This window comes from Cucurbita moschata, unplaced genomic scaffold (genome assembly GCF_002738365.1).
Source record: "Cucurbita moschata cultivar Rifu unplaced genomic scaffold, Cmos_1.0 Cmo_Scf00031, whole genome shotgun sequence".
Taxonomy (NCBI): Eukaryota; Viridiplantae; Streptophyta; class Magnoliopsida; order Cucurbitales; family Cucurbitaceae; genus Cucurbita; species Cucurbita moschata.
The window spans coordinates 489,476-516,201 of NW_019268547.1; the positions used below are offsets into that span (position 1 = coordinate 489,476).

Below are 26,726 nucleotides of genomic sequence, written 5' to 3' on the forward strand. Positions count from 1 at the left end.
CCCACGATAACATTGCGTGAGCTGGACTCTAGACTAGTATTTCCCGATTTGAAGAGGCATTTGTATACGGAAGCGAAACTTTTTTAATTGCGTTTTAAATTTTGATTTGATGTCCGATGCTCCAGAAACTTCTTTTGGCTTGGCGGGTATATATATCGCTTTTGCCTTTTTCCGTACGCAAAACTCTCTGATGCTTTTACTATTGAGCTTGAGAGCCAGACGTTTTATTATTTTGCCGCGAATCGCCGTTCTGAGGCCGCTGTGATTGAGTGAGAACTGAGAAGAACGCTCGGTTACCTTGTGCTTCGATTTAGGTTTTGCATTCGTTGATTTGTACGGTAGGTTCTTTCTTTTTCTTTCATTTGATGAATTTTCCTGTCTTTTCGTTGTCTGAGATGAAATGTTGGGGCTCTGTTCTAAATTTTCATTTGAGGTGCCTATGATGATGTTTACGGGAAGAGTTAGGTTCGGGTTGTAATTTTCGTTGTTTTATGCGATTTGCATGGATATTTTAGGTGGAATTAGAATCATTTCGGAGTACATAATGTTTGAAGTCTGCAGTTCTTCTCTTTGTCTGAGGATGATATGCTTAGGGTTATGATCCACATGTGCGTTTGATTCTTCTCTCTATGACATTTATAGGAAGAATTAGGTTTGGATTATTAAGTCATTCATTTTAATCCTATGATTATTATAGTCATGGGAAGCAAATGAAGTGTTTGCTATAATTTTCGTGGATTTTTTCTAGTTTAAACAGAATCGGACCGGAGAAGGTGTTAGTAATTATATCTCTTTCCATTGGAAGTCATGGATGTTATATTTTTCTTTCTTTGATTGCGTTTCGATGAATTTTCAATTGGCGGTTCCTGTCTATACGCTGTTCTATTCGAGATGACATTCATGCTGAACAATACTATCATCGTTTCTGTCTTTGTTGACTCTTGTGCTTGTTCAGTAAATCCCTATCAAATTTAGTTTTTTCATGTTTGATCTGGTTGCAGATGTCGTACTCCCGAAGGTCTAGATATTCCCGCTCCCCTTCATATAAACGATCGGTCTCAAGGTCCCTGTCAAGGTCAAGGAGCCGTTCAAGGTATTGCTTGCTCATAACCATCTGCTTGCTCGGTTTTCTATCCTCTAAATCGTAAGTGTGCTGCATTTATTTTTTATTTTTTGGCTACTTGATTCGTTTTTCAGGAGTCCTTCAAGTGACGTTGAAAATCCTGGGAACAATTTATACGTTACCGGTTTGTCACCTCGAGTAACTAAAAGAGAGCTAGAGAAGCATTTTTCTGCCGAGGGAACAGTACGTTCTTGGTTTCTTTCTTTTTTTTTTTTTTTCTTGGCTTGTATACTTAGTGGCCGAGTATATCTCGTCCTTTTGTGTTGATGATTGAAATCATGGACTATTTTATCAGTTGATTTTCTTTCAACTCTCCAGGTGCTAGATGTTCATCTTGTGGCTGATCCGTGGACTAGAGAATCTCGTGGATTTGGATTCATTACCATGTCTAGTAACGACGAGGCTGAACGATGCATCAAATATCTGAATCGATCTGTACTTGAAGGTCGTATAATTACTGTAGAAAAGGTAAACATTGAACCAAGTATTATTTCTTAGACTTAGTGTGCTTCTCATTATTACTGTTGTTTGTTCTTTAACTTTGAATATTTACAAAATCTCTGGACAGTTCATCGTTAGAGATTTGAATTTTTTGCTTCTATGCACTTGAAGTTTTTTTGACAGCAGGTTAGCTGTGTGTAGCAGCTCTTCATCAAACTCAAAACTACAACTAAACAATCGAAACAAACACATGAAGTCTCAGAACATTGGGGTTGTATGCCCTGCATCTCTTTATTTCTGCCAATTGAATCATGTGTTATCTCAGTATTTTAGCCTCTTTTTTTTTTTTTTTCTTTTTCTTTTTCCTGTTTGTCTCTCTACACTATGACTTCAGCCCCTGCTGGTACTTCTCTTAGATGGATGTTTGAGTTATCTCATTTTTTATCTTTAATAATTTGATAGGCTCGAAGACGGAGAGGTAGAACCCCAACTCCTGGGAAATATCTTGGACTTGTTAGAACAGTTAGTGGTGAGATTTTAATCTAATGTTGGCTTATTGCTGTGAAGTGTGTTGATATTTCTGTCTAATCCGTTTCATTCTAACAGAGAGACACAGGTCGTCGCACAGCTACTCTTCTCGGCGTTCTCCTAGCTACTCTCCATATAAAAGCTCGAGTTGCTCATCTCATTATTCATCTGATCGTAGCAGGAGTAGATCCCATTCTGTTGACCGACACCAAAGATCGTTCTCCCCTTATAGCCGTCGAAGATATGATTCTCCGGACTATAGGCATCATAGGTCATATTCTCGATCCCGCTCACCGTATAGGTTACCTACCAGGAGACGTGACAGGTCTTACTCACCTTATGACTGTTATTCACCTGAACCTTACTATAGAAGGCACAGGCATTGGTCCCGGTCATATTCTCGATCCCGCACACCGTATAGGACACCTACCAGGAGACGCGACAGGTCTTACTCACCTTATGATTGTTATTCCCCTGAACCTTACTATAGAAGGCACAGGCATCGGTCCCCTGAACCCTACTACAGAGGGCGCATGCATCAATCCCCTGAACCCTACTACAGAAGGCACAAGTATCGGTCAGTTTCTAGGAGCCTTTCACCGAGGAGGAGAACCATAAGGAGTTACTCGCGCAGCCCCTCCCAGGAATCGAGGAATACTTATTCACATAGCATTTCCTCTGAACGAAGCAGTAGATCAGGGAGCTATTCACGCAGTGTTTCTCCTGAATCAAGGGGCTCAAGGAGTCGCTCTTGCAGCCATACCCCGAGACGACATTATGAGAGTCCACGTAAGAGAGGGGATTCTGGTGGGAGTCGATCGAGAAGCCAAAGTGTGGTTTCAAGGACTGTTAGTCCGGCTTGATTGACTGATCTACTGACATCTGCAGCTCAGTCACTATCTATTTTCTGTACCTGGCCATCAACAGCTTCTTGGCCGTGGACTTGTGAAGGTGAAAATGATGGGTTTAAATTTTAATGTCGATTTCAAACTTGGGTCTATTTTATGTACTTTTGAAGTTACCCGGTCTGCGGGTGGAATATCATATTTAAATTGTGATTTGGGACTTGAGCCTACTGTATTTGCTAATAATAGTTTGCTACCATTTTCTGCTAATATTTTGATTTATTTAGCATGTATTTCCTATTCTGTTGGCATTGGTAGCTTCTGATATTACAGGAGACTGATCATCTCTCTCATTAGTAAGATGAGCAGAGTTAATTTAGTTGGGTGAATTGATGGTCTCCGCAGTTATGACGTTCGAATTTTCAAAAAATTTACATTAAAAATTTCTACTTCGGTTGAGCTCTTGGTTTCTCCATTCTCTTCAAATGATTGGATAATTTTGATCCGGTCGAAATCTGTGGTGGGGTCAGTTTCTAAGATCAAAGCCAGTTTGAAAATTCTATGCTATTTTACTAAGCTGTAACATATATCTTCCAGACAAACTCCTCTAAATAAAGCACTTTTGTATGGTATGGTATAATTTGATCTCCACTTGATTTTGGCTGGTTGATGACTACAAAAATTGTAAGATTGTTCGTTAAGAAAAGATCGAGCTATACATTGTAAGATTGGTCTGATTTTTCACCCACACTGAAACTGCAGCCACTACTAATCAGTTTCTTCTTCGAAATTTACCCTCTTGCCCGTAGAAAACATGATGTAGAAAAGCGCAGCCATGAAATAGAGAGCAGAGGTTAGCAATAGAAATCCTTGGAAAGAGCCCACAAGCTCCACGAAGAAACCAACCCCAACTGTTCCCACAATAGCAGCAAGTGTCCCAGCAGTGTTGGAAATGCCTGTAATAGAAGAATTTGGTGTCAATTTATCTAGAAAGGAGAATGAAATGGGCTGAGTTAAAATTTTGATTCAAGCTGGTATGATGCGATTATGTTTTTCTTTTTCACTATGCAGTCGTGGGTTACAAAAAAATAACATACCGTGAAGCACACCAGAGTATTGCGGAGCAATTTCCTGTCAAAGATATGGAGGAAAAGTTTAGAAGTGCAAGAATTGAAGGTTAACTAGAGATCTCACAGATTTGATTATTCTACCTGAAGGTTCACAAGGAAACCTGAGTGGCTGAAAGATTTCAGTCCAACTGCCAAAGTTAGCCACGCGGATGCAATCGATGCACTTCTGGCTGAAGTGAGGCCGATCAGGGCAACCCCAGGGCCGATAAAGCCTATCGACTGGCGGACGAACAAAAAAGAAAAAAAGAAAAAGGGGCATGAATAGCTGAAATTACAAGAGGTAATTGAGGAGGACAAATACAGATGTGGAGAGCAAATAGAAGAGAAAGAACGTAGTAGTTTTCAGTTTCTAGGTTGTTGCATTAGAACACTAACTATTTTTCTCGGTGAACACAACTGTATACAACAAGTAACTGTTTGCTTCAATAGTCAATTAAAATAAATCCTATCATCCAATATCCCAAAACATGACCAATATCTGTTTGCTTCAACTCTTTTGCTAATCCCAGAGATTTGTCAATTTCAAGGGGAACGAAATCGATTAAATCCTAGTTTATATATGTGACAAGTCTAAGAGACCTGTCTTGCATAAAGAAAATCCAATTTATGGAGAAAAAGATCACAAAGAGTAGCAGTAATCTGCGACAAGATGACATGACATTGCAAAAGAATGAGTAGCTATTACAATGCACCTGTGACACTTCTAAGAGCTAAGTATATCCTAAATGACTAGCAATTCAAAAGTTACATAAACAATGTAAGACTTATGGTTTCTTAGGAAGCCAGAGCAAAGTGCTGCTTGTACATGATCCCAATCCTCGGTTAAATATTTCATTTCTACTGATTTTTTTTTTTTTTCATTTTTTCTGAAAACAAACGGATTGCCTAGAATTCAATGAAAGCTGGTTGTAAAGAAAAGTAAAAAATGTTCACCTGCATAATTTTTCGAGTCAAAGTGATAGATGTACCACTTCGTATTAACCCATCTGACCACAATCCACCAAAATATCCCATCAGTGCCATCACGCTCCACGGTACAGCACTAAACCATGCTGCTTGTCTGAGGTCAACATGATACACCTGTAGTGGAAAAACACCGTCCGGTCATAAATTTCAGAGAATTTATTATGTAGAACTTATAAACAAGTTGGCTACGAGTTCCTCACTGAGTTGAAGTAGATAGGCATCCATGAAAGAATCACGAAGAATCCCTGTAGGAAAAGAAATGCCATTAAAGTAAATGTAGTACATAAGTTTCTTCTCCCACTTCCTAAATACTCCATTCGCAAAATACAGTGAAAACTGAAATTATATGAAGATCATAAAGTGTATGGAGGTGCCATGAGTATCTGTTATATAATAGAGAGAGAGAAAGGAAAAAAGAAAAAAAAAAAAAAAGACATCTTTAGAACTCGTAAGATAGAACAAATCCTTGTTCCAAGTAAGGTTTTAAAAAAGAGGCATCCATTGACCTAAGATGTGTTGAGGATTGTTGGGAGAGAGTCCCACCTTGGCTAATTAAGGGAAAGATGATGAGTTTATAAGTAAGGAATACATCTCTATTGGTATGAGGCCTTTTGGGAAAACCAAAAGCAAAACCATGAGAACTTATACTCAAAGTAGATAATATCAACAATTGTGGAGATCCGTAATTTCTAACATGGTACCAGAGTCATACCCTTAACTAAATCATGTCAATAAAATCCTCAATTGTCGAACAAAGAAGTTGGAACCCTCATAAATGTAGTCAAAAGTGACTCAAGTGTCAAACAAAGGGTATACTTCGTTCGAGGGTTCCAGAAAAAGGAGTCGAGGCTCAATTAAGGGGAGACTGTTCGAGGGCTCCATAGGCCTCAGGGGAGGCTCTGTGACGTACTACTTTGTTCGAGGGGAGAATTGTTGGGAGAGAGTCCCACATTGACTAATTAAGAAAATGATCATAGGTTTATAAGTAAGAAATACATCTCTATTGGCATGAGGCCTTTTGGGGAAGCCCAAAGCAAAGCCATGAGAGTTTATGCTCAAAGCAGGCAATATCATACCGTTGTGGAGTCATGGTTCCCAAAAAGATGGATTTATCCACAAGGCTGTAAAAAAGAGGCATCAATTGAACTGAACTAAGATGGATTTATCCATCTCTTTGTCATGTAAAAGCCACAGAAAATTTTGGCAAATAGATCAGTCAACATCATCATTACAAAAGCCCACCAGAGAGGATCCTACGAATTAAATGGAAGGAAATGAGTTTGAGCAGTACCCAACTATGCATAGCATTTGCAACGATGAGAGACCATGTTGGCATTTTAGAAAGTAGCCGCTTGAAAGGAGGAATCACAGTGGTCCTGGGTACGTTCTCGACCACTAGAGGTTGTTGCCTCTTGTTCAGTACATATTCTAATTCGTATTTGGATATCTGAAGATTCCGATCAGGAGTACTGGATATTGCAGATAACCATACCAGAACCCATAAGAACCCTGACAACCCAAAAATAACAAATGGTCCAAATATACCAGCTTGAGACATTAGGATTGGAGAGAGCATGAGCCCTATGGCACTTCCTAACTGAAATCCAGCCATTGCTATACCAACGGCCCTGGCTCGTTCTGTTGGAGGAAACCATCTACACGGGAAAGAGAAGGGTTTATAACATAATTTGGTTTGTGGTCATCTAAAAGTACAAATCAGGAAGCTGATAGTCAAATGATTCATCACTGGCCTTAACTCCATTGTTTTTTTAAATTAAGCAGAAAGTTCAAAATCAATATTACCTAGCAACCATGTTGTTCATACAAGGAAGGGCCACACCTTCAGCAACGCCAAGCAAAGCACGCATGGCAAGAAGTGCCCATAATGAAGTTTCAGCGGCCCAAGGAGTTAGAAATGTGGCCAGTGACCACAAAGCCACCCCCCAGGCCATGACCGTCTTGCCACCGTAGTAGTCCACCAGCGCTCCGCCGGCTATTGGTGAAACAAAATAACCCCAAAGGAACGATGACTGCATGAAGTCCAATTCGTTAAAAGTTGCAGGCGATAACATTGTTCAAATCATATACTGTTAGATTCCTAATAGTGCTAACTGAAGTCTAATCTAGAGAAAATAAAATCTCAAACTTGCAATAAATAAGTGATAGAAAACCGATCGGCTAATGGTTAATTTGCGACGCCTGGGAAATTGTCATGAAATATCATACGAAGAATCATAAATAGTCACTACTTCCATCAATTCTATATCTTACACCTGCCTGTAGAACCTAAAACTCGCAGAAAAGATATTACTTCACTCCTAGAGGACTGTGTTGCGGAAACAAAACAGAGGAAGAAACCAGCTATTGTTCTGCCGCAAAAGTAATTAACGAGGAATACAGCTACCTGAACTATGCCGGCGAACGATCGACTCCAGCCATGGGATAAAGACAACGGAACAATAGCTACCGACATCACAACCCGATCGGCGTTACAAAGCGCAAGAGCCAAAGCAAGCATGGCCACTACCTTAACCCTCTCAGACGTAATAAACTCGAAGAAACTCGGCGCCTCGACATCCTTATCCTCAGCAAACGAACCGAACTGAGCATCGTTCGAGGAAACTCCAATTCGAGACGGAAGAACGAATCCAGAAACCAGCGACGAACCATTCCGAAGTCCAGAACCGGGGGGATATCCCCCCGACGAGAGGCTTCCGGTACAATTTCCCTTGGTCAATTGGAAAGACCTTGAAGGCAATTTGAATTTCGCCGGTTCATGTTTGATTGGCTTAGGGCTCCGGTCACCGGAGAAGCCCCGACAGCGTACCGGACCGCCGAGAGCGATTGCAGAGTTCATAGTGATCGAGAGACGGAACCACTGACCACCGCGCGACGACTGAGACAGGCCTGGATACTGCGAGTTTGAGAGCGGACTCCGCCCAGTATTTGCGTTGATTACCGAAAACACCCCTGAAATGTTTCAGACTTATATGGTAAAATGTGTAAATAAATGAATATTAGAGGGGTAAGACTGAGATTACGTGTTTCCATGGTCCAGTCCATCATATTGACCTTGACGGTTCCCTTGGTTGTAATGTCGTTCGGGAAATGTAAATAGCACCTACTTAATTTAATTTGTCCCACATCGGAAATATTGCAGGAGGACTGCACCAAATGCCATTATAAAAGGCGCCCGAGTTCGATTTATTAATCATACCTTTCTCGGCCTTTTGGCTAAGATCAAGTGTAGTATCTGTTCTTATCAGTTTAATATCTGATACGTGGGCCATCGGCCCACATGATATTAAATTAATTTTTTATGGGGGAGGGTCCACCACGGTAGCTTGCTACTGGGGCCCTCGAGCGTCGCCCTTGCGTTGCACTATAGCATGGGCCTGGCTCACCCCTCCAAACCCAGTAATAAACATTTCGTAACTCTTCCAGAGTGTTTAGAATGTACCTGGTCGTGTATTTATCTTAGCCAAGCTTATATTAGGAGAAAGAATTCCATTCATGGTTACGGGTATTTCTTAATAAAATATGGTACTAAAGGGTAATAATTGAGGTTTGAAATCAATTTACCCTCATATTTCGACTTTCAAAAATAATTTTAAATAATATAATGCTTTAAAAATACTTAGTCACTTTTTATTAATGGGCTACAAATGTTGGAAGCCTATTTAAAATCTGATCTAGAAGAGAAATCCTCTTTTCATTATTTCGTTAATTGTTTACTTTGTTAAATACCCAATGACATCGAACTACCAATGTCAAATAGGTCCTCCCAACATTTTATTATTATTTTTTTAGTAGATCCTTGTATTCAATATTTTTTGACAAACCAATAATTTATTAAGCATAAAATTAATTAAAAATCATTCATTTATTAAGTACAAAATTAAATTAATAGGATCATAAATTTTATGAAAATCAATAATGGCATAAAATCAAATTAATAGGATCACAAATTTTAAACAGAATATATAAACCAAGTAGCTATCAAATTATTAGGATCACAAATTTGAAACAATATTCGAATAAATAAACCAAGTAGCTATTGGCATAAAATTAAACCAAAGGGTTATAGACACAAAATAAAAATATTGAATAAGTTACTAAACACAAAAAAAAATATTGAATAAATAAATATCGAATAAGCGAATGAGATTAAACGCAAAATAAAAAATGTTGAATAAGCCAAGGAGCTATTAAAAGACAAAATTAGTCTAGAGAATTATTAAGATACTTTTCACACCCACTTAAATAAGACTGAACTTATGATTTAACTCTATTAGCTAAACCCTAAACATTTTAAACCCTAAACATTTTAAACTCTAAACCCTAAACATTTTTAGAAACTTGAAGGACTCGGGCATATGACTATTCCAGAACGTCTACACAAATTAAGGCATTCAAGAGTGTTACCTCACTCAACATCGTAGCCCTTCTCCTGAAGCTCTGAAATAACCTCGTTTCTCATCCTGAACCATAGCTTCTGGGCCTCTTGCTCCAGCTTGTTCTTCTCTAATTCTTTCTCATAGTTATAAGAATCCTTATCAAAATCAACCATCCCCTTTGGACCGATCGCCGTTCCGATCATTCCCCCCTTCGCTATGAACTCCTCCATAGCTTCTTCATCACCTGGGTTTCATAATGAACTCAAATCTAGTTATTACAATCACATCATCCAACTTTTAATTTAAGCAATCACCCTCTAACTAAACATAGTTGTTGTAACTTCATACTTTGACTTGTCGTCCAAGACTCGAAGATGGTTAAAGTTAAATCTAACACCACTCAGATAAATCTAACACCACTCAGACTCGAAGATTGTTAAAGTTAAATATAACACCACTCAAACTACGACTACGAGAGCTTTTAAACAATACCGATACCCAACTATCGATAGACCAGAGTTGAGTTGCAACAAACTCATACATCTATTGAAGTGATTGCTCAAATTACTAGTTTTGAAGTATCATGGCTGCAAACAGCCCTCAAGCTCAACTTTGGTTTGTGGGACTTCCCCTAATTCTTTCATTAGCAATGAAAGTTATGCAACTTCCCAATTTCATATGATAATGAACTTTATATTTTTGGGGCACTGTGGTGATTTAACAAACCTGGATATGGAAACTCCCGCCGCTCGTAGAGGTGAGCAAGATCTTTCTCTGCCTTGGACCGTGGCTTCAGCGTCCACCAACCAAATGGCGATGTTTCGTTGTAAAGCCATGCAGCGCCGATCAGAGTATATGTACACAGCAGAGCCTTTCCAATTTGCTTCCAGAAATAACCATCCTCTCTACCAAGTCCAACTTTCTTCAAGAACTTCTCAGTTCTCATCGATTTCACCAGTTGCAGACCTGAGATCCCGTTCCAAGAAAACTAAACATTTTAACGATTTCAAGCATTTTATCCAACAGCAAGTTCATAAATCAAAGCTGAAATGGAAGAAACGACGCGTAAACGATTCCTAGGTTACCTGTTTTAGCCTCTTGGAAGCGTTTTCGAATCATTGAGATTTTCTGAACGCCAATGATTCGTCTTTGCCAACGTTTAAAACAAAGAGAACTTGAACGGGTCAGATATACCTCATTTCATAGCAATCTCCCCCTCTAAGTAGCAAGGTCGCAGTACAATATCACCATTATATCGACCAACAATAAGAAACAAGCAAAATGATCAAAATAAAAGAAAAAGAAATCAGCGTAATGGAAAATTTAGGCCTTATTTGATGATTACTGAACCCATAAATTACTACAGCAATTGATTATGGTGCTGAAAGAAATGATTCCACTAGAATGAAGCTGCAATATAGAGTAATTGATTGACTAAATTCAATGTTCATCACCTTCGGAAAGAAAAAACATGGCTTGACAAGGAAAACAAATCATCGCATAAGGGCTTACAAAATTGCATAATTGAAATCAACTAAACCTGCCACACCAAACTGATTCGATTCCGAGGATTGAACCCAGAGGCTTTCATCACCCCAAAATTAGCACAATGGGCGTTCGAAATTACAGAAAACCAGAAATGAACACTCAGTTTACAGAGCATACTTTTAACGTATAAATTAACAAAACAATCATAAAAAACTCATTTGAGATTGACTTCATTTGTTTACTATCGATAAGTGAGCGGAGGTTTGCAGTTCGCGGCTCTTCTTCTGGCAGTCTCTACAACGTTTCAAAATCATTCCTAGGGTAGAGTTTAACAGAGAAGAGAAGAAAAGTTCTCGAAATTTTGAATTCAAGAAATGAGAAGGATTATCAAACAAGTCTCGTTTCTTCAAATTTGAGCAAATGGGAACAAGAAACAGAAAACGGGAAAGTCATAGGATAGGCGCTTACAGTTCAAAATCAACAACAGCAGAATTGCGAAAACTGATCTCAACCAAATTTCAAGAATTCGATCCCCCTTGTCCGCTACCGTCGTTGCAGAGGCGGAGGGGATGGCGGAGGGGGACTGATCTGCAATTAAATCGCAGTGACGAAGAAGATAAATGTGGTAGATACAACAGTGCGCGATCCTCTCTCGATTGCCTTAGCTCGGGAAGAAAATTGGAAGGGTATCTTTGGTATTTTCTTAAATATTTTTCAAAGTTCGACGAGGCTGTTTTTATTTTTTTTTAATTTCAAATGTAATATTGAACTTTAAAAATACAAATTTATTTGCATTTTCAATTAACCTGCAATAAAGTAATAAAAATATAATATTTTATCTAAAAAATACATTTTTAACTTCTAAAATTTTACAAAAATTAAATAAAAAATAAAAGATTAAAAAATTAAAAAAAAAAGGGTACTTTTAAGCTTTAAACTTTTTTTTTAATTAATACTCACTTAAAAAAAAAAAATTTATTTTTTTTAAGGTATTAATGTTACTTTTCAAAGTTTATAAGGTTTTTCTGAAAATTCTTATCTGTATATTAGCGGTTAACTTTAAAAAAAAAAAAAGTTTACCAGTGTTTTTTAAGTTTTTAAAAATGTTTAACGATATTAATACCGCTTTTAAAAGTTTAAGGGTATTTTTAACTTTTCATAAGTGTTTAAAGATTCCTATGGTTCGGGTATACAACTTCTTGATAAAAAAAATGAGATCTAAAACACGTGTGATAGTGACTTAGAACTATGTGAAGTGTTTGGGTTCCAATTTTATTATGGGTCACCGCCACACTATTTTAGGTCATAGTGCTGCAACATATTCTCATTCGAAAATAGTTTTGAAAGGTCTCGAAACAAATAGTATAAACTATTACTTTTAAAAGAATAAGAATATCTTTTAAACCATATTTACGGATATAATTTAATCCATTGGAAAATTAAGCGAAAATTAATAATGGTAGTGGTTAAATTATAAATAATAACGTATGAGGTTGGCTTGATTTTTTATTTTATTTAAATTTTTTAAAAATTAAACTTTAAAAATTAAATTGGGAGTGTAATTAAAATCTAGCCATAAATTATTTTCGATAATTTTAAGCTAAAAGTTTTAAACAGTAGCTGCGTAGAATCTCAAAGCGTCGTTAAGCTGCTTAGTTTATTTGCAGCATTTTATCCAACGCCGTTAAGCTGGTTAGGTTATTTGCAGCGTTTCATCAAACGCCGTCAGCGATAAAGAGGAAGTAGGCATCTAATTTCTACAGACCCATAGCCGAGTTTAGGGCTCAGGAGACTCAGCTTTCTTCTTTTTCACCGCCATAGCTTTTTCTTCGAAGTTCCTTCACTGGTGGTGCCGGTGCCAATCGCGAAGGAATCTTTTACCATTTGTAGCCATTTCGCTAATCTGAACTTGATTTCTTCATAATTTTCTTTGGATTTTTCTACCTCCAATTTGATAACTTGTTCGGTAATCCAAACCCTAAATATTTCTTCTTGCTAATTCGCGGCTTCAGCTGTGTCGCCGATGATTATAAGCGGTTGCCGAATCTGAAAGCTCGTGTCTTGTTTCTTGGAGGTACGAAATGGTGGCGTTTGAAATTTGTGTACGACTTCGTTGTTTGATCTCTGATCAGGCCCTCCCTCTCCTTTTGTTGGTTTTCGGGTTGTCAATCTCCATTTTCGGAGTTGTTCTTCGTTTTTGTTCATTTACCCGTCTTCTGGACTGATTAGCTTCTCCAGTATATATTTTAAGTAAAAGTTTTGAAAATGTGGTTCGTAATTGATTTCAATCTGAAGTGTTCGTCCACAACAGACACTATGGGAGTACATTTTCGAAGCGTTTGGCTTAAATGACTTTCACTATCATATAGCACATACGATCAATTGATTTTTTTTTTTTCCTTTTCTGGATAATTCTTGCTTCTATCCCATTGTGTTTTGTAATGTTGTACGATGAAAACCACTGACTTCTCAGGTGAACTCAGGTCGAGAGGTTGATGCGGTAGGAATTGCATCAGAAAGTTAACTTCAGTATGGGGTTTGACAACGAGTGCATATTGAACATTCAGTCTCTTGCTGGGGAGTATTTCTGTCCAGTTTGCCGATTGCTTGTTTATCCACATGAAGCGTTGCAGTCACAGTGCACTCACTTGTATTGCAAGCCTTGTTTAACCTATGTAGTTAGCACTACCAGGGCTTGCCCATATGACGGTTACTTGGTTACAGAAGCTGATTCTAAGGTTGTATCTTCTATTTCTGTGGCCATGAACTCTTGTGCTCGTGTTACATCCATCTATATTTATGCGTACAATTTCACTATTTCTTGCAGCCACTCATTGAATCAAATAAAACTCTTGCTGATACCATCGGCAAAATAGCCGTTCATTGCCTGTATCATAGGAGTGGATGCACTTGGCAAGGACCATTGTCGGATTGCGTAACTCATTGTTCTGGATGTGCATTCGGCAATTCCCCCGTCTTATGCAATCGATGTGGAATTCAGCTTGTACATCGGCAAGTACAGGAGCATGCACAAACTTGTCCGGTGAGTGCAATGTTGCTCTTGTTTTAAATTGCCATTCAGTTTGAGAAGTAAAGATAGAAGCGTATAGATTTTTATTTTTATTCTTGTTTGCTGATTTTCGTTTATATTGTTGAATGGCAGGGTGTACAGTCTCAAGCACAGCAAGCAGACGGTGCTCAGGGCACCACAACCAGTGGCACTGCAGCTGCTACTGATCAGGCTCAGTCTGCTGGAATGGCGAAGTCTCAAGCCCAATCTTCGCAGAATGTAGCAGCTAGTGCTCCTGCACAAGATACTAATCAGCAGGCTAACGCAAGTTCTCAGGGTCCGGCTGTTGCTGAAGCTGCTGTGCCGACTTCGGAGCAGTGGTATCAACAGCAGCAACAACAGTATCAGCAATACTATCAGCAGTATCCTGGATATGATTCTTATCAACAGCAGTACCAGCACTACTACCCTTACCAGCAACAAGGAGGTGTTCCGTATCAGCAGCCACAGCCATCTCAGGCTCTTCCTTCACACGTGGCTACCCAGCATCCATCTCAGGCTTACATTCAGCCCCAGACTCAGCCACAGCCACAGCCTCAATCTCAAACCCAAGTTCCAGCCCATCCCCAACCTCAATCACAATCCCAACCCCAACCCCAACCGCAGCCCCAATCTCTGTCACAGCCTCAACCACCAACTCAGCCACATGGACAATCTCAAGTACACATGCATGTCCAAACGCCTGTGGTTGGCCAATCTCAAAACCAGGGACAAGTCAACCCTCAGCAGCAGATTTATCATGCTGCTGCAACTGCGCATTCTCAGATCCAACCGCAGGGTCACCCGCCAGCACATGGCCAAGCACAACCACAACCTCAGTCATATCCCCAAGTTCAGCCCAATTCGCAGCAACCTATACACATGCCTCAGTATCAGCAGCCTCATTCCCAGATACCACATTCCCAGGCCCAAATTCAGCAACAGGTGCATCCTCCGTTCCATCCACCGCACCATTCTGTTTCTCAGCCACAGTCCCAGTTGCAAGCCCCAGCTCAACACCATTCTCAGCTTCCTAACCCACAGATCAATCAGTCTCTATCAATGACACCTAATGCACAACCCCAAATGCAGAATCAACCAACATATGCTGCAACAGGCTATCCTTCTTATCCCCAGCCACAGCATCACCAGCAAATGCAGTTGGGAGCTCCTCAAAATGTCCTACCGGCGCATGCGCAAGGTGGGGCTCACCAACAATCCCAATCGCTAGTTCAAATGCAGTCTCAATTGCCGCAGCCACCTCCCATGCGCCCACCCCAACCTCCTCTGTACCAAAACCAGCAACAGCCACCGATGTTGCCGTCCTCCAATCAGGTACAAAATGTTTCCGCAGCACAACAACTACATATACACTCCCACGCCCAACAACCTGGAGGCCCTGGACAACCAGCCAGCCAGCGTCCTGTCATGCCGCTAGTGCAACAGTCTGCATCCCAGCAAGTTGTGCATCAACACCAGCATTTTGGACAGCAAGGGCAGTTTATACAGAATCAACTGCATATGACTCCCCAAATGCGTCCACCTGGACCTCCTAATTCTTTGTCACAACCTAATCATGGCTATGCGCATTTGCAGCACAACATCAATTTACCTCATGGCATGCAACACAATCCTTCTCTAAACACTGAAGGAAGGCCTCTAGTGCCTAACCAAGGAGTACAATCTATTCCTTATTCACAGTCCATGGTTGGTGTTCCAATGAGGCCATTACAGCCTGGTGCTAACCAGCCAACTATAAAACAGGGACACGTATTTGGTAATAATAGTAACAAGGTGCAGTTGCCAGATGGATTTGCTGAACGCAAATTAGAAAAAGGCCCGGATGGACGAGACAGTGGATCATCTTCTCAAAAGGATGCCAAAAGAGCTGTAAATCATTTGGATGTGACATCAAATCTGGGGGCAGATGTTGGTGGGTTAAAGACTGAAAAATCTTTAGCTAGCTTGAAGGTGCTCGATGATAAAGGTAGATATGCTATTGGGGATAAATCTATTCAGGCTGACGCATCTACCGAAAGTACTCCACAAAATGGGGTTACGGACTCTAATTTGCATGTAGGTGACAGTGGTAAGGCCAAGCAGGTTGAGGTAAAGGTAGAGGCAACAGAAAGTACTTTTGATCATTCGAGCAATGATAAACTGGGAGAAGTCGGTATTCAGGACCAGAAAGATCTTAGCACTGAACCGAAGAAAATGGAGGATCATGTTATTGAGAATAAAGGAAATCAGGAAGGTTTTCTTCAGAAGGTTTCATCACAAGACACTGAACTACGTAGCAAGAGGATTCCGACTGACACTAGTGGAACTCTGCACCCTTCCTCTGGTGCAGATGAGGGCCAACAGGGTGCCACTACTACATCATCTTTAATACCTGGTAGTCCTGATATGTTGAATCAGCATGGCTATCAAGATAAAAATCCGCCTCAAACTGGTGGTACTCAAATTGGCGCAGCACAGACTTCTCATCCAGCTTCTCTAGTTGCCCATACAAGACATCAGACACCACCGAGTAGTTACGTGTCATCTTCACTCCAACAAGGTGCGATAGCACCTTTGTTACAGGCACCTCCTCCAGGACCCTATCATCAGGCACAGGTTTCAAATAATCCAACCATGCAAGTTAGGCCACGGGCTCCTGGCTTGGTGGCTCATCCTGGACAACCTTTCAATCCATCTGAACCATTTCCTCCGGGTGGCATTCCAGAATCTGGTTCTGCTCCATCTTTTGGTAGAGGGCCAGGTCACTATGGTCCTCAGCAAGCTTTGGAGCGATCCGTTGGTTCTCAAGCAACCTATAGTCTAAGCCAACCATCTGCTTCTCAAGGGGGCTCAAAGATGTCTCTAGGTGATCCTGTTGGGGCGCACTTCCGTTCAAAGCTTCCTGGGGCTTTTGATACAAGGGGACAGCTGCATGCTCAGCGTCCCATTCATCCTTTGGAGGCTGAGATATTTTCAAATCAAAGGCCAAGACCTGATTCTCATCTTCCTGGGACCATGGAACATCGGCCACCACATCTCACAGGAATTCCTCCTAGTGTGTTGTCTTTGAATGGTGCCCCAGGTCTGGACTCCTCTTCCAAACTTGGCTTCAGGGATGAAAGGTTCAAGCTGATGCATGAAGAACAGTTGAATCCTTTTCCGCAAGATACAGCTCGCCGTCCTATTAATCAGACAGATGCTGAAGATGTTCTCAGGCAATTTCCCAGGCCTTCTCATTTAGAAACTGATCTTGCTCAGAGAATTGGAAATTACTCTTTGAGACCCTTTGACAGAGGAGGGCATGGCCAAAATTATGATGCTGGTTTAACCATTGATGGTGCTGCTGCCTCAAGAATCTTGCCTCCTCGTCATATGGGTGGTGCATTACATCCTACAGATGCTGAAAGACCAATTGGTTTTTATGAAGATTCTATTGGACCACCAGACCGATCTCGTGGGCATTCTGATTTTCCTGTACCAGGTAGTTATGGTCGGCGTTTTGTAGATGGATTTGGTCCAAGAAGTCCTCTTCATGAGTATCACGGACGTGGGTATGGAGGTCATCCTGGGTTTCCAGGTGTGGAGGAAATTGATGGTCAAGAATTTCCTCGTCATTTTGGTGATTCACTTTCATTCCGTGAGTCTAGATTTCCTATTTTTCGAAGCCATCTGCAAAGAGGTGATTTTGAGGGCCCTGGTAACTTTAGGATTAGTGAACATATGAGAACTGGTGATTTGATTGGACAAGATAGACATTTTGGACCTCGAAGCATGCCTGGGCATTTACGTTTGGGTGAGCCATCTGCTTTTGGCTCACATCCCGGTCATTCACGAATAGGAGATCTGTCTGTGCTTGGTAACTTTGAGCCATTTGGTGGAGGGCATAGGACAAATCATCCACGACTTGGCGAACCTGGGTTTAGAAGCAGTTTTTCTCGTCAGGGGCTTGCAGAGGATGGTAGATTTTTTGCAGTTAAGTTTCATGTTCACATTTATACATATTTATTATTTCTTTCTGCATTTCTATTTCTATTTCTTGTTTTCTGAAAATAAGAATCTTCAGGGAGACGTTGAATCTTTTGATAACTCAAGGAAGCGGAAACCAACCAGCACGGGATGGTGTAGGATTTGTAAAGTTGATTGTGAAACAGTTGAAGGCTTGGAGCTGCATTCACAGACTAGAGAGCACCAGAAGATGGCTATGGATATGGTGCAGAGCATCAAACAAAATGCAAAGAAACATAAAATGTAAATACGCCATCCTATTTTTTAAATTGCTGCTGTCTTATTCTTCTGAGTTTATGTTGATTAGAATTTGATGCATATTACTTCCTTGTAGCACTCCAAATGATCATTCCTCCGAAGATGGCAAGTCAAAGAATGTTGGTCTTGAGAGCCGTGGGAAAAAACATTAAACTTGCAACTCTTCTCATCACACTCATGGACTACGTTTTACTGGGGCCAATTTTGTTTCCCTGGTCTTGTTGCATCTAGTGATATAGGTGATTCCTCATCTATACTTTTCTATTCGGGCGGTTTATTCTAGTTTTGTTATTTCAGGTTGATCTGCCATGTATGAAGATGGTTTTTGAGGATGAAGTTTTGTGGCAGTTCAGTTTGTGGTTGTCTCTAAATTTTAATATTTGGCTCTGGGATGGGTTCATGTAGACATCAACATTATGTAGTAGAAGTTTAGTTTATGGTTATCACTTCGTTGTGTTTTTTGTTTTGGTTGCGTATGCCATTCGTCTTCCGGCCTTTAAATGCCATTTCATCTGAAACCATAATGTTCCGTTAATCAACATTATTGGAAACATATTTTGTTTTTCACTTGGGTTTTGTTTTCAGTGCTGAAACGAATAAAATTTTCCTATTTAAAATAAATTATATCAAAAGAAACTAAATAAAGTTTTCCGGACTTGTGTGCCTTAAGCATTAGGGTAAGTGAGCAATGGACATGGCTATTCTTGATACAACTCTTCATGTCTTGTATGCCAAGTTTACCTTGTTCAGACCAAAATTTCACTAGGAAAGTGATTCCAATAATTTCTGTACTTTAATTTTAATTTTTTTTATTAACTGGTGGTAAGAAAGAAAAAGAAAAACTAGGGAGGCTTGAAGTGCCTTGCTTCATAACAGATTGGGCATCTTTGAGTTTGGTTAATCTGAGTGGCATAGGGCTCTTTACAAATTGGCAAGCCCATAATAATGATTGAACTTATTGTAAGCATAAGCATGTTTCTAAACCGCGTATCATTTTAACCAGTTTTCTATTGTTTGTTTATTTAATTATAGGGGTTGCTCAGTTCTTAGTTTAAAGTAGACACTCGTTCTCTTTGATGATTTATCTAAGATAAGATACTAGTTTCTTTTGAAACTGTGAGCACTTGCCCTTAGATATCTGCACTACTGTGTTTTAGTGATTAGATCTGAGTGACGTATGAATGTAGAAATTACATAAAAAGGAACATTTTCTTTTGTGATAGTTATATATTTAGAAATATTAGCTGATATTGTGATTAACACAAGGGATGAATGGAGGCAGATATTCAAGAAAACAGTTTTTTTTTTTTTGTTTGTTTGTTCTCTTGATAAGAAATTATGTATTAGTAATAAAGGGTCAACAATTTTGGGGTGTGGATAGAAACCCTTCCCAAAGACTAAAAGATTACAAAAGAAGGTCCTTTCAGTTAATGGTCTTAAGATGACGAAAATTACAAAAGACTTTTTTAGGGTTAGAGGGTGTAGTTGTATGCTGTACACTACTACAAAAAAAAATCCTATGGTTTCTCTCCTTCCAGATGTCCTAAAGGGGGGCCCAAACCGCACAACTCCAAAGAATGTTTGCTTTGCCTTTGAAAAACAGACTCCAAAGAAAACCTATAACTCTCCTCTTTTCATTTTTAATGAAAATTTGCAACGGAAAGAAGGATTCATGCATAATAGTTTAATCAAGTTATTAAGAACTTCATCTAAAGAAAAGCTAGTAGGACGTCTGTCAATCCTGCTGTACTAGTTGAAATACTGTATTAGATGTATTAGTGGCTTCTATTGTATAGACTGAACAGCCTACAGTACTATGTCAGAATTGGTGATTGCTAAAATGAATTTTTTGGCTCTTACGAGAAATCACCTACTTGCTATATGGCCTAGTGACTCTGTTTATCTCGTCCAGCAGAAAGTATAAACTGTTATTTTTCATCTTCTTAAGTGTGGACGAGGGAATTCTATTCTGTTCTTAATTAATGTTGGATTTATGGGGTGAGCTTGTGTATGATTTCGTTGTTGAAATTCATTTCCATTTCAAATTTTATTTTCTTATTGAAGATCTGATAATTATTTAAGCTTCCAAGGTCAATATTTAGAGTTGATTTTCTATTTTCTATTTTTTTTGGTGAAATTTGTTTTTCATAATAGATATTTCAATTCAACCTGTACTTTTCTGGGCGAAGAAGTCTACCAAAATGCTGAAAGTTCAGTGGAAAGGTTATCAAGTCATCTTTGTTTGAGGTGGTAAGAATGTGTTTGATGTAAAGATGCATTAGTTGCAAATTTCTTTGCTGTGTTTCTATTTATTAACCTTGCTCTGTTGCTTAAATTCTCTTTCTTGCACTATTGACTCTTTTTTCACAGTAATGTCATAAAGTTTAGGTTCCAGCCATTTTTATTCGTAGGAGAACCCATGGAATTTTGAAACTTTTTTGTTCTTAGTTGAGCATCATGTAATGCTGCCTCTCGTCTGTTGCTAATACTGTTGCTTCATAGGTTAAACTACCAGTCCCAGAACTCAATCTTATTAACTAAACGAAGTGTACACCTGGAATAAGATAAAATTCTACAATGCTCCCCACTTTTCTTCTGAATCCATAGCCTTGTCCTGAAAAATTGTTTGGTTTCTTATTAACTAAACAAACCAAAAGACTGCATACATATCACTTTCTTATTATACTGGAAGGACGGTCATACAACAACTGCTACAGTGAGAACTATGGAATGCACCCTAACAAATGATAACTAGCAGAATTCTAGGACATCTTCCCAGCCCCCATTTATTTTCCATAAAATAGCCTTCTATATCTTTTTAACCATAGTTACTCATAACCATGTTTAGATACATATTCTTTTTTCTTTTCCTTTTTGTCCTTTTTTTGTCTTTTGCTTCTCCTCCTCCTCTTCTTTTTCTCTCCAAAGTAAGTGGAGCCGGCTTCGTCTTCTTCTTCTTACAACGCCTTTGCTTTCACACAAAGTAGATAACAACTGAGATACATGGTACATTCCTTTTGCATCCTATCAAATAAGAAACAATCTCTTGGGGCTTTTTTTTTGAACCAGAGACAACTTTTCATCGAACAGATTAAAAGAGAGATTATTGCAATCTCTTGGGACATTTTGAATTCTAGTTAGCTTGCACTCGCTAAAAAATTTACTGTGATGATAATTAAATTAAAAAAAAAATGGGAGAAAGCATGTAGAGATTATTTGTGAGAGAAATTGTATGTATAGAGAGAGACTATGTTATTAGTGTGAGAAAGTGTCCATATTGTGATGGGAGAAAGTTCAGCGGGAAATTGATGAGAGTTTGTTATGAGAAGTTAGTGAGAGAAAAGATGCGTGAAGAGATGAGTGAGAAAAAGTGGGAAGTGAGAAATTAACGAGAGAAAAATGTGTGTAGAGTGTAATCAAGGAAAAATGTGTATAGTGTGTAATCGAGGAAAAATGTGAATCATGGAGATTGTGTAAACTTAAAAGCACTTGATTAGAGCACCAATGATTTGTTACTTTAAAAAGCAATTCTAAGTGTGCTCTTGGATTTTTTGATAGGTGCTTTCAAATTGTATTTAGAAAACAAACTTTCTAGGTAGGAATCACTTTCAACTCTTAAAGTTCTCTTGCCATGGTGAAAAGCACTCCCAAATGGACCCTTTCCCCATATTTTCCAGCATTTATATACTTCTAGGCTCTTCATATCCCAAGTTAGTTAGTTTTCGTTTTGCCTCCAGTTTTCAAACCTTAATTCGTTCATCCCAGTGTTTTACTTACTCTTTTTAGCTTAAGGTTCCATCACAAAAAGTAGGAAATGTAGCAACAAGTAATTTATTGTCGTTCCAGGTATCTTTCCAAGTATCTGCTTTCCATATCCTACTTTGATCTGAGAATGTTTTGAGATATTTCCGTAGCGTCAAGAATGGTCTGGGATATAGCAACATTTCTCTTTTGGAGGTAGTAGCGAAGGTTTGTTCTTGGTGGAATAACTCATTATTTTGAGGTTTTTCTTTGAGAAATTGTCTCGTTTTACAGTGTGAAGTGTTCTTCTCAGTTTCCAAATATTTTTGGATGGTTTCCAGCATTCTTTGTATAATTCATGATGCTCTGGATAGAACTATTGGAAGTTAGTTTCTAGAAGAAATCTCAGTCGGAAATTTAGGAATTTAGTTCCTTGCTTTGCTGGAAGGGTTCCCAAATTTTCTATTAGTATAAGAAGCAAGTATTTCAGGTGTCTTCTCGCTGCTTTCCTTAGTCCCCTAGCTTATTAGCTTTCTCTTGTTATCAAGTCTTTGTGCAAGGTTTGCTGGAAATCTAGAATTCTGAAGAAGTTCAATGCGTTTATTTAGATCATGCTAAAGGTTTAACAACTCAAAAAAATTATTAACGCAAGTGCCTTTGCCTGCTTTACGAGCAGCTGTTCATACACTATTTATGAAAGTTGAGAGGTAGTGATGATCAAAGCCGCATCTTATTCTCATTGCTCGTTATTCTGGAAATCTGGCAACACCTTGTGTAATTTTTTAGAGTTTCTGAGGTTTCTGACAGATATTCCAAATACTATATGCAAGCTCTGTTAGAGAAGTGAAGTTCAAGAGTTGATTTAAAGTGAATGCTATTAAAGCAATTATTTAAAAAGTTTGGTTTGAAGGTAATCAAAGGATCTTCACAGACAAATTTCTTGAATGGTTTGAAGGATTTGATGTGGCTAAACATAAATCCTCATTTTAGTGTATTTTAGGGCTTGTTTGGTATCCAAATAAGATTCAGTTTCTTGTTTTTGGATTAATTGAATCACTGATTCAGTGACATTCCTTTTGGGTTACTTTCGAAAAACTATTTTTGGATTATTTGACTATGAAAATGAAAAGTTAAAGGTGTACTATAAGATTCTGAATCTGCGACCAAATACATTCAGAATGAGTGAAAACATGGAATACAAACTCTATTTTCCATTGAATCCCTGGTTTCCAAATACCCGATTTAGATCACCAATTAAATAGTACACTTTCCTTCATTCTTTTCTTCCAGTTTGCTTTTTTGTTGTGTTTGGGCAAAAATATTCTATCATGTATATTTCTTTGTATGAGGGATGATTATTCTTTGATCATTGCAGTAACTTATCACAATTTTTTTTCTTTGAATTATCTGACCCATTTTGATATAAGGTCTTCATTCCTTTTGTTCAAATGCACAATTCTAGCAGACCTCCATTTTCTATAGGCCTTATCACACGTGAATTTTTAACTGATAGCTCAGGCATGGGAAATTAGATGAGATAGGTTGGGAAATATGCCAGAAAAGCTTTGCATAATATCAAGTTTAGACTTCTAGAAAAAATATCTTTCAACTTTCAAGCTGCACATCTCTTTTTCCTCCGTTGGTTTTCAGAAAGAAGTCCTTTGCTTGCCTTCCTCGCCAAAATAAAATTAAGGAACTCACTCTACGACTAGCCTTTACTATGCCCTTCACTTGATTGGTTGGTGTATTGACTCCACACACTAGAGTTTCCTCTATTTATCTATAGGCAGATTTTGGGTATCCTGAACATTTTGAGTAAGGTTAGATTTGCATGTTGGATGGAAACAATGTAACTCAGGCCAGTCTGAGCATTGCTCAGGTTAGAGATTTGAATTCCATTTCCAGATGTTAGAACTAAAAACAAAAAAAAGAAAAAACAATTGTAAACCTCTTCCAAAGTTTCTAATAACTAAACCTTCCCAACTGCCCTCATTGACTTATTCAAACAGTTAACCTAGGCAAAGGATCTATGGGACATGTACTTAACATACCACCCTTTCAAGAATGTAGAAGTCCTACTATAGAAAAATCTCATCATGATTTTCTTTTGAAATCTATTGAAAGAAAGAAATTAAAGAATATTCACGAAAAAGACACAAAATTACATAATACTCTTCAACAATGTTATTTACGAAGCTATATCTTGGTGTAAACTGTTTAATATTTTACTTTGTATAGTTATACCTCCCTCGTGGTAAATTGTGACATCTCTTTTGTAAATTTTAATCATCCATAAAATTCTCCTATAAAAATAAAATAAAATCAGTCTACCCTAGCATATCACCCACAAGAAGAGGAATGAGAGTGGGACCCTGCATGCCATGCATTTATTTGCCTCCTTGGTTTTCTAAATGCATCAACAAAGATAGTTTCTGAAGGCTTAACTAGCTTCTCCTCTAACACCCTCGAAAGGCCTATCTCCATTGCAAACATAGTTTCTGAAGATCTAATTTAGCTTACTGGCCTAACGACTGTAAACAGGCATCAATGATGGACGAGATTGACATTGAGCATATTTAGTATGTATGGATGTTATGCCTACTTACATTGGCATTGGAACCATAACGAGTAAAATTGAAACCATAATGTTTTGTTGGCTTTTGTAGAGGCCCCAAGATGGAAGTTTAGTTCGATAATGAGTGAGTTGCAGTGTTCTTATTTCTGTCTATACTCGAAAAGTTGTCTTAATTAGTTAATTTTTTTTTTCTTTTTTTTATTTTTTATTTTTAGCTGTCTAGTATATATTGCAGAAAATATTACAGAAATGTTATATGGGCTTTAGCATCTAGGAGCTTTTTCTTTAAGGAGGATATCATAAGAATGTAAAAGAGGTGCCCACAGTGCGCGTTTTTTAACAGTGGAGGAATGTTAATGATCTTTTTTAAATAAAAATTTTCATCTATGTGGAACTTCGTTTTTGGACACCTTTACACCATGATAATATTAGCAATGTTTCTTCTAACCGCAGGCCTTTAGGCATGGTTATGGTCAGTGGCCTCCGTAGGGAAGTTCTTATTTCTTTACTTTCTTAAATATTTATGAGCCTTTTCATCATCATGATTCAGCTTGCTGATTGCAGCTCCGAGTGAATCTACAATTGATATTTTATTTGAGCCTTAAATCGTTACATTTTTATTATATTTCCTGAGCTTCATGCTATTTATTTCCTTGGCTTTAGCAAACTTCTTTTGTGTGAGGGGTCTGAGTTTCTTGGTGATTGGTTTAGCTCGGTTTCTGGGCAAAATCAAAGCCAAACCTTTTATTTATTTGAGGAAATGAAAAACTGAGCCAAACCACCCCCCTGTTATAACCGTGCCAATCAAACTGCATATATCGTCGATTCGATTAGCAGTTTGTCGCCCAATGAATCGGGCGCTTAGGGAGAAGTGGCAGATTTGAAAACTGGTTGGGTTTAAAGAGTAAAGAAAGAAGGAGATGGGAATGCCCTCTGCCACCGTGAGGGACTGGTCACTGATGTTCTTTCAGTGACTTAGACGTGTCCGAGCAGCGCTGATCAAATGAACCACGCTGATCGAATGGACATGATTCTTGTGTGTCCTCGTCAGTGTGATTGTTGTGTAGCAGATCTTCAAACTTCCACTTCTTCAATCTTGATCCAAGATGCCCAAATTGATTGGTGTGGAGAATTATACTTTCAAACATTGTGGTTTGGTTTGGGCTGTGGTATGCGTCTGAAACTGTCTACTAAGGCTTCTTTCTAAGAAGCATTACTTAAGGAAGTTTGAAGAAGATGAAATTGTTGAATCGAATTAGAAACTGAAAATGAAGTATCTTTTTTGAGATCTGATGAGATTGGAGTCTAATCCAAATCGAACAGCTTACACCTCTAAATGGTAACTTTAAATACTTACAGATTAGGAAGAAAATGAACTACAAAAATAAAAAAGATATATGCTAATTGGCCGGCCTGGTTGATCGGTACTGATCAGTGTTTTGCTACACACCAAGCTGTAATCGACTGCCCGTCCCGAGCCAAGCAAAACCCAAAACCGAACCACTGTTGGTTTTGGTTCGAGCCATACTTGTCATTTTTTCTACCCATTGTGACCAGTATGGTTTTTATCAGGCTTTCCCCAGTTTCTTTAGGATAGGCGCAGGAGGGGGTTATTTTATAGCTTCGTTGGCTTTCTGGAGGATATCTAATGCCCTTCTCATTCATATGTATCTCACTTATATACGAGTAATTTTTACATCTTTTCTAAGATTTTCAGACAGTAGAGTTATAGTATCAGAATTTTGGGTCGACTTTGAAGCTTGAGAGATATGGAGGTCGAAAAATGGTAGGCATGATATCTCAATCAAACGTCAAATCCTCCGCCCTTTTCAACTCGGTGTTGCTGTCCTGAGACGTTTTTTTTTTCATACTTTCTTCATTCAGTTCTAGCTGTTGAAGCTCAAGAGATACAATGGAGGTTGAAAAATCCTAGCCATGTTATCAATCAAACGCCAAATTTCTTGGTTGCTGTGAAACCTCTGCTCTCTTCATCTCGGTGGTGCTGCCCTGGGACGTTTTTCCATACTTTTCACATTCGGTTCTAGCTATTTCCACGCCTATTGATCACTTCTAATTTATAATAGATGTACTTGTAATTTATAATTCTATTATGATCCTTGGGTTGTAAATCATTAATTTTTATTTTCTCATTCTCTTACTGTTGTAATATAAATGGGAAT

At 38.6% G+C, this 26,726-nt stretch overlaps 4 protein-coding genes and 1 non-coding gene across 16 annotated transcripts; 3 read left to right on the plus strand and 2 right to left on the minus strand.

The window, feature by feature from the left end:
- The first annotated feature begins 170 nt into the window (after window positions 1–170).
- On the plus strand, window positions 171–3,316 carry LOC111464732 (serine/arginine-rich splicing factor SR45a-like). 7 transcript variants are annotated; one of them, XM_023108976.1, is made up of 8 exons: window positions 171–338; window positions 1,002–1,093; window positions 1,198–1,306; window positions 1,442–1,591; window positions 2,027–2,093; window positions 2,171–2,621; window positions 2,658–2,991; window positions 3,089–3,316. In XM_023108976.1, exons 2-7 carry the CDS (start codon window positions 1,002–1,004, stop codon window positions 2,953–2,955), a joined length of 1,167 nt encoding a protein of 388 aa, XP_022964744.1. In that variant the 5' UTR covers window positions 171–338; the 3' UTR covers window positions 2,956–2,991; window positions 3,089–3,316. The 7 variants fall into 7 exon arrangements, 2 of the variants coding, with proteins under 2 accessions (XP_022964744.1, XP_022964743.1); XR_002714082.1 differs by lacking the exons at window positions 2,658–2,991; window positions 3,089–3,316 and adding an exon at window positions 1,736–1,835 and having other exon boundaries at window positions 2,171–2,227; XR_002714079.1 differs by lacking the exons at window positions 2,658–2,991; window positions 3,089–3,316 and adding an exon at window positions 1,751–1,835 and having other exon boundaries at window positions 2,171–2,227.
- A 229-nt stretch (window positions 3,317–3,545) lies between these two features.
- Window positions 3,546–8,215, minus strand: LOC111464730 (probable anion transporter 4, chloroplastic). The gene is made up of 9 exons (XM_023108973.1): window positions 8,075–8,215; window positions 7,438–8,003; window positions 6,837–7,063; window positions 6,325–6,688; window positions 5,234–5,278; window positions 5,001–5,147; window positions 4,149–4,286; window positions 4,035–4,068; window positions 3,546–3,893 (listed from the first exon to the last, which is right to left on the minus strand). Exons 1-9 carry the CDS (start codon window positions 8,097–8,099, stop codon window positions 3,706–3,708), a joined length of 1,734 nt encoding a protein of 577 aa, XP_022964741.1. The 5' UTR covers window positions 8,100–8,215; the 3' UTR covers window positions 3,546–3,705.
- Window positions 8,216–8,246: 31 nt separating this feature from the next.
- On the plus strand, window positions 8,247–8,442 carry LOC111464960. The gene has a single exon (XR_002714124.1). It is a non-coding gene; the product is annotated as a U2 spliceosomal RNA (small nuclear RNA).
- A 774-nt stretch (window positions 8,443–9,216) lies between these two features.
- On the minus strand, window positions 9,217–11,587 carry LOC111464959. 2 transcript variants are annotated; one of them, XM_023109254.1, is made up of 4 exons: window positions 11,387–11,587; window positions 10,516–10,648; window positions 10,157–10,396; window positions 9,217–9,674 (listed from the first exon to the last, which is right to left on the minus strand). In XM_023109254.1, the coding sequence occupies exons 2-4, from the start codon at window positions 10,547–10,549 to the stop codon at window positions 9,460–9,462; spliced, it is 489 nt and encodes a 162-aa protein (XP_022965022.1). In that variant the 5' UTR covers window positions 10,550–10,648; window positions 11,387–11,587; the 3' UTR covers window positions 9,217–9,459. The 2 variants fall into 2 exon arrangements, with proteins under 2 accessions (XP_022965022.1, XP_022965021.1); XM_023109253.1 differs by having other exon boundaries at window positions 10,516–10,686.
- A 1,075-nt stretch (window positions 11,588–12,662) lies between these two features.
- On the plus strand, window positions 12,663–26,696 carry LOC111464832 (AT-rich interactive domain-containing protein 1A-like). Of its 5 annotated transcripts, none has more exons than XR_002714100.1 (9): window positions 12,663–12,992; window positions 13,402–13,656; window positions 13,746–13,961; window positions 14,082–17,939; window positions 18,031–18,215; window positions 18,307–18,469; window positions 20,385–20,480; window positions 26,256–26,332; window positions 26,431–26,696. XR_002714100.1 is itself a non-coding variant. In XM_023109082.1 (6 exons), the coding sequence occupies exons 2-6, from the start codon at window positions 13,450–13,452 to the stop codon at window positions 18,380–18,382; spliced, it is 4,542 nt and encodes a 1,513-aa protein (XP_022964850.1). In that variant the 5' UTR covers window positions 12,663–12,992; window positions 13,392–13,449; the 3' UTR covers window positions 18,383–18,706. The 5 variants fall into 5 exon arrangements, 2 of the variants coding, with proteins under 2 accessions (XP_022964850.1, XP_022964849.1); XR_002714102.1 differs by having other exon boundaries at window positions 26,264–26,332; XR_002714101.1 differs by lacking the exons at window positions 26,256–26,332; window positions 26,431–26,696 and having other exon boundaries at window positions 20,385–21,516.
- The last annotated feature ends 30 nt before the right edge of the window (window positions 26,697–26,726 follow it).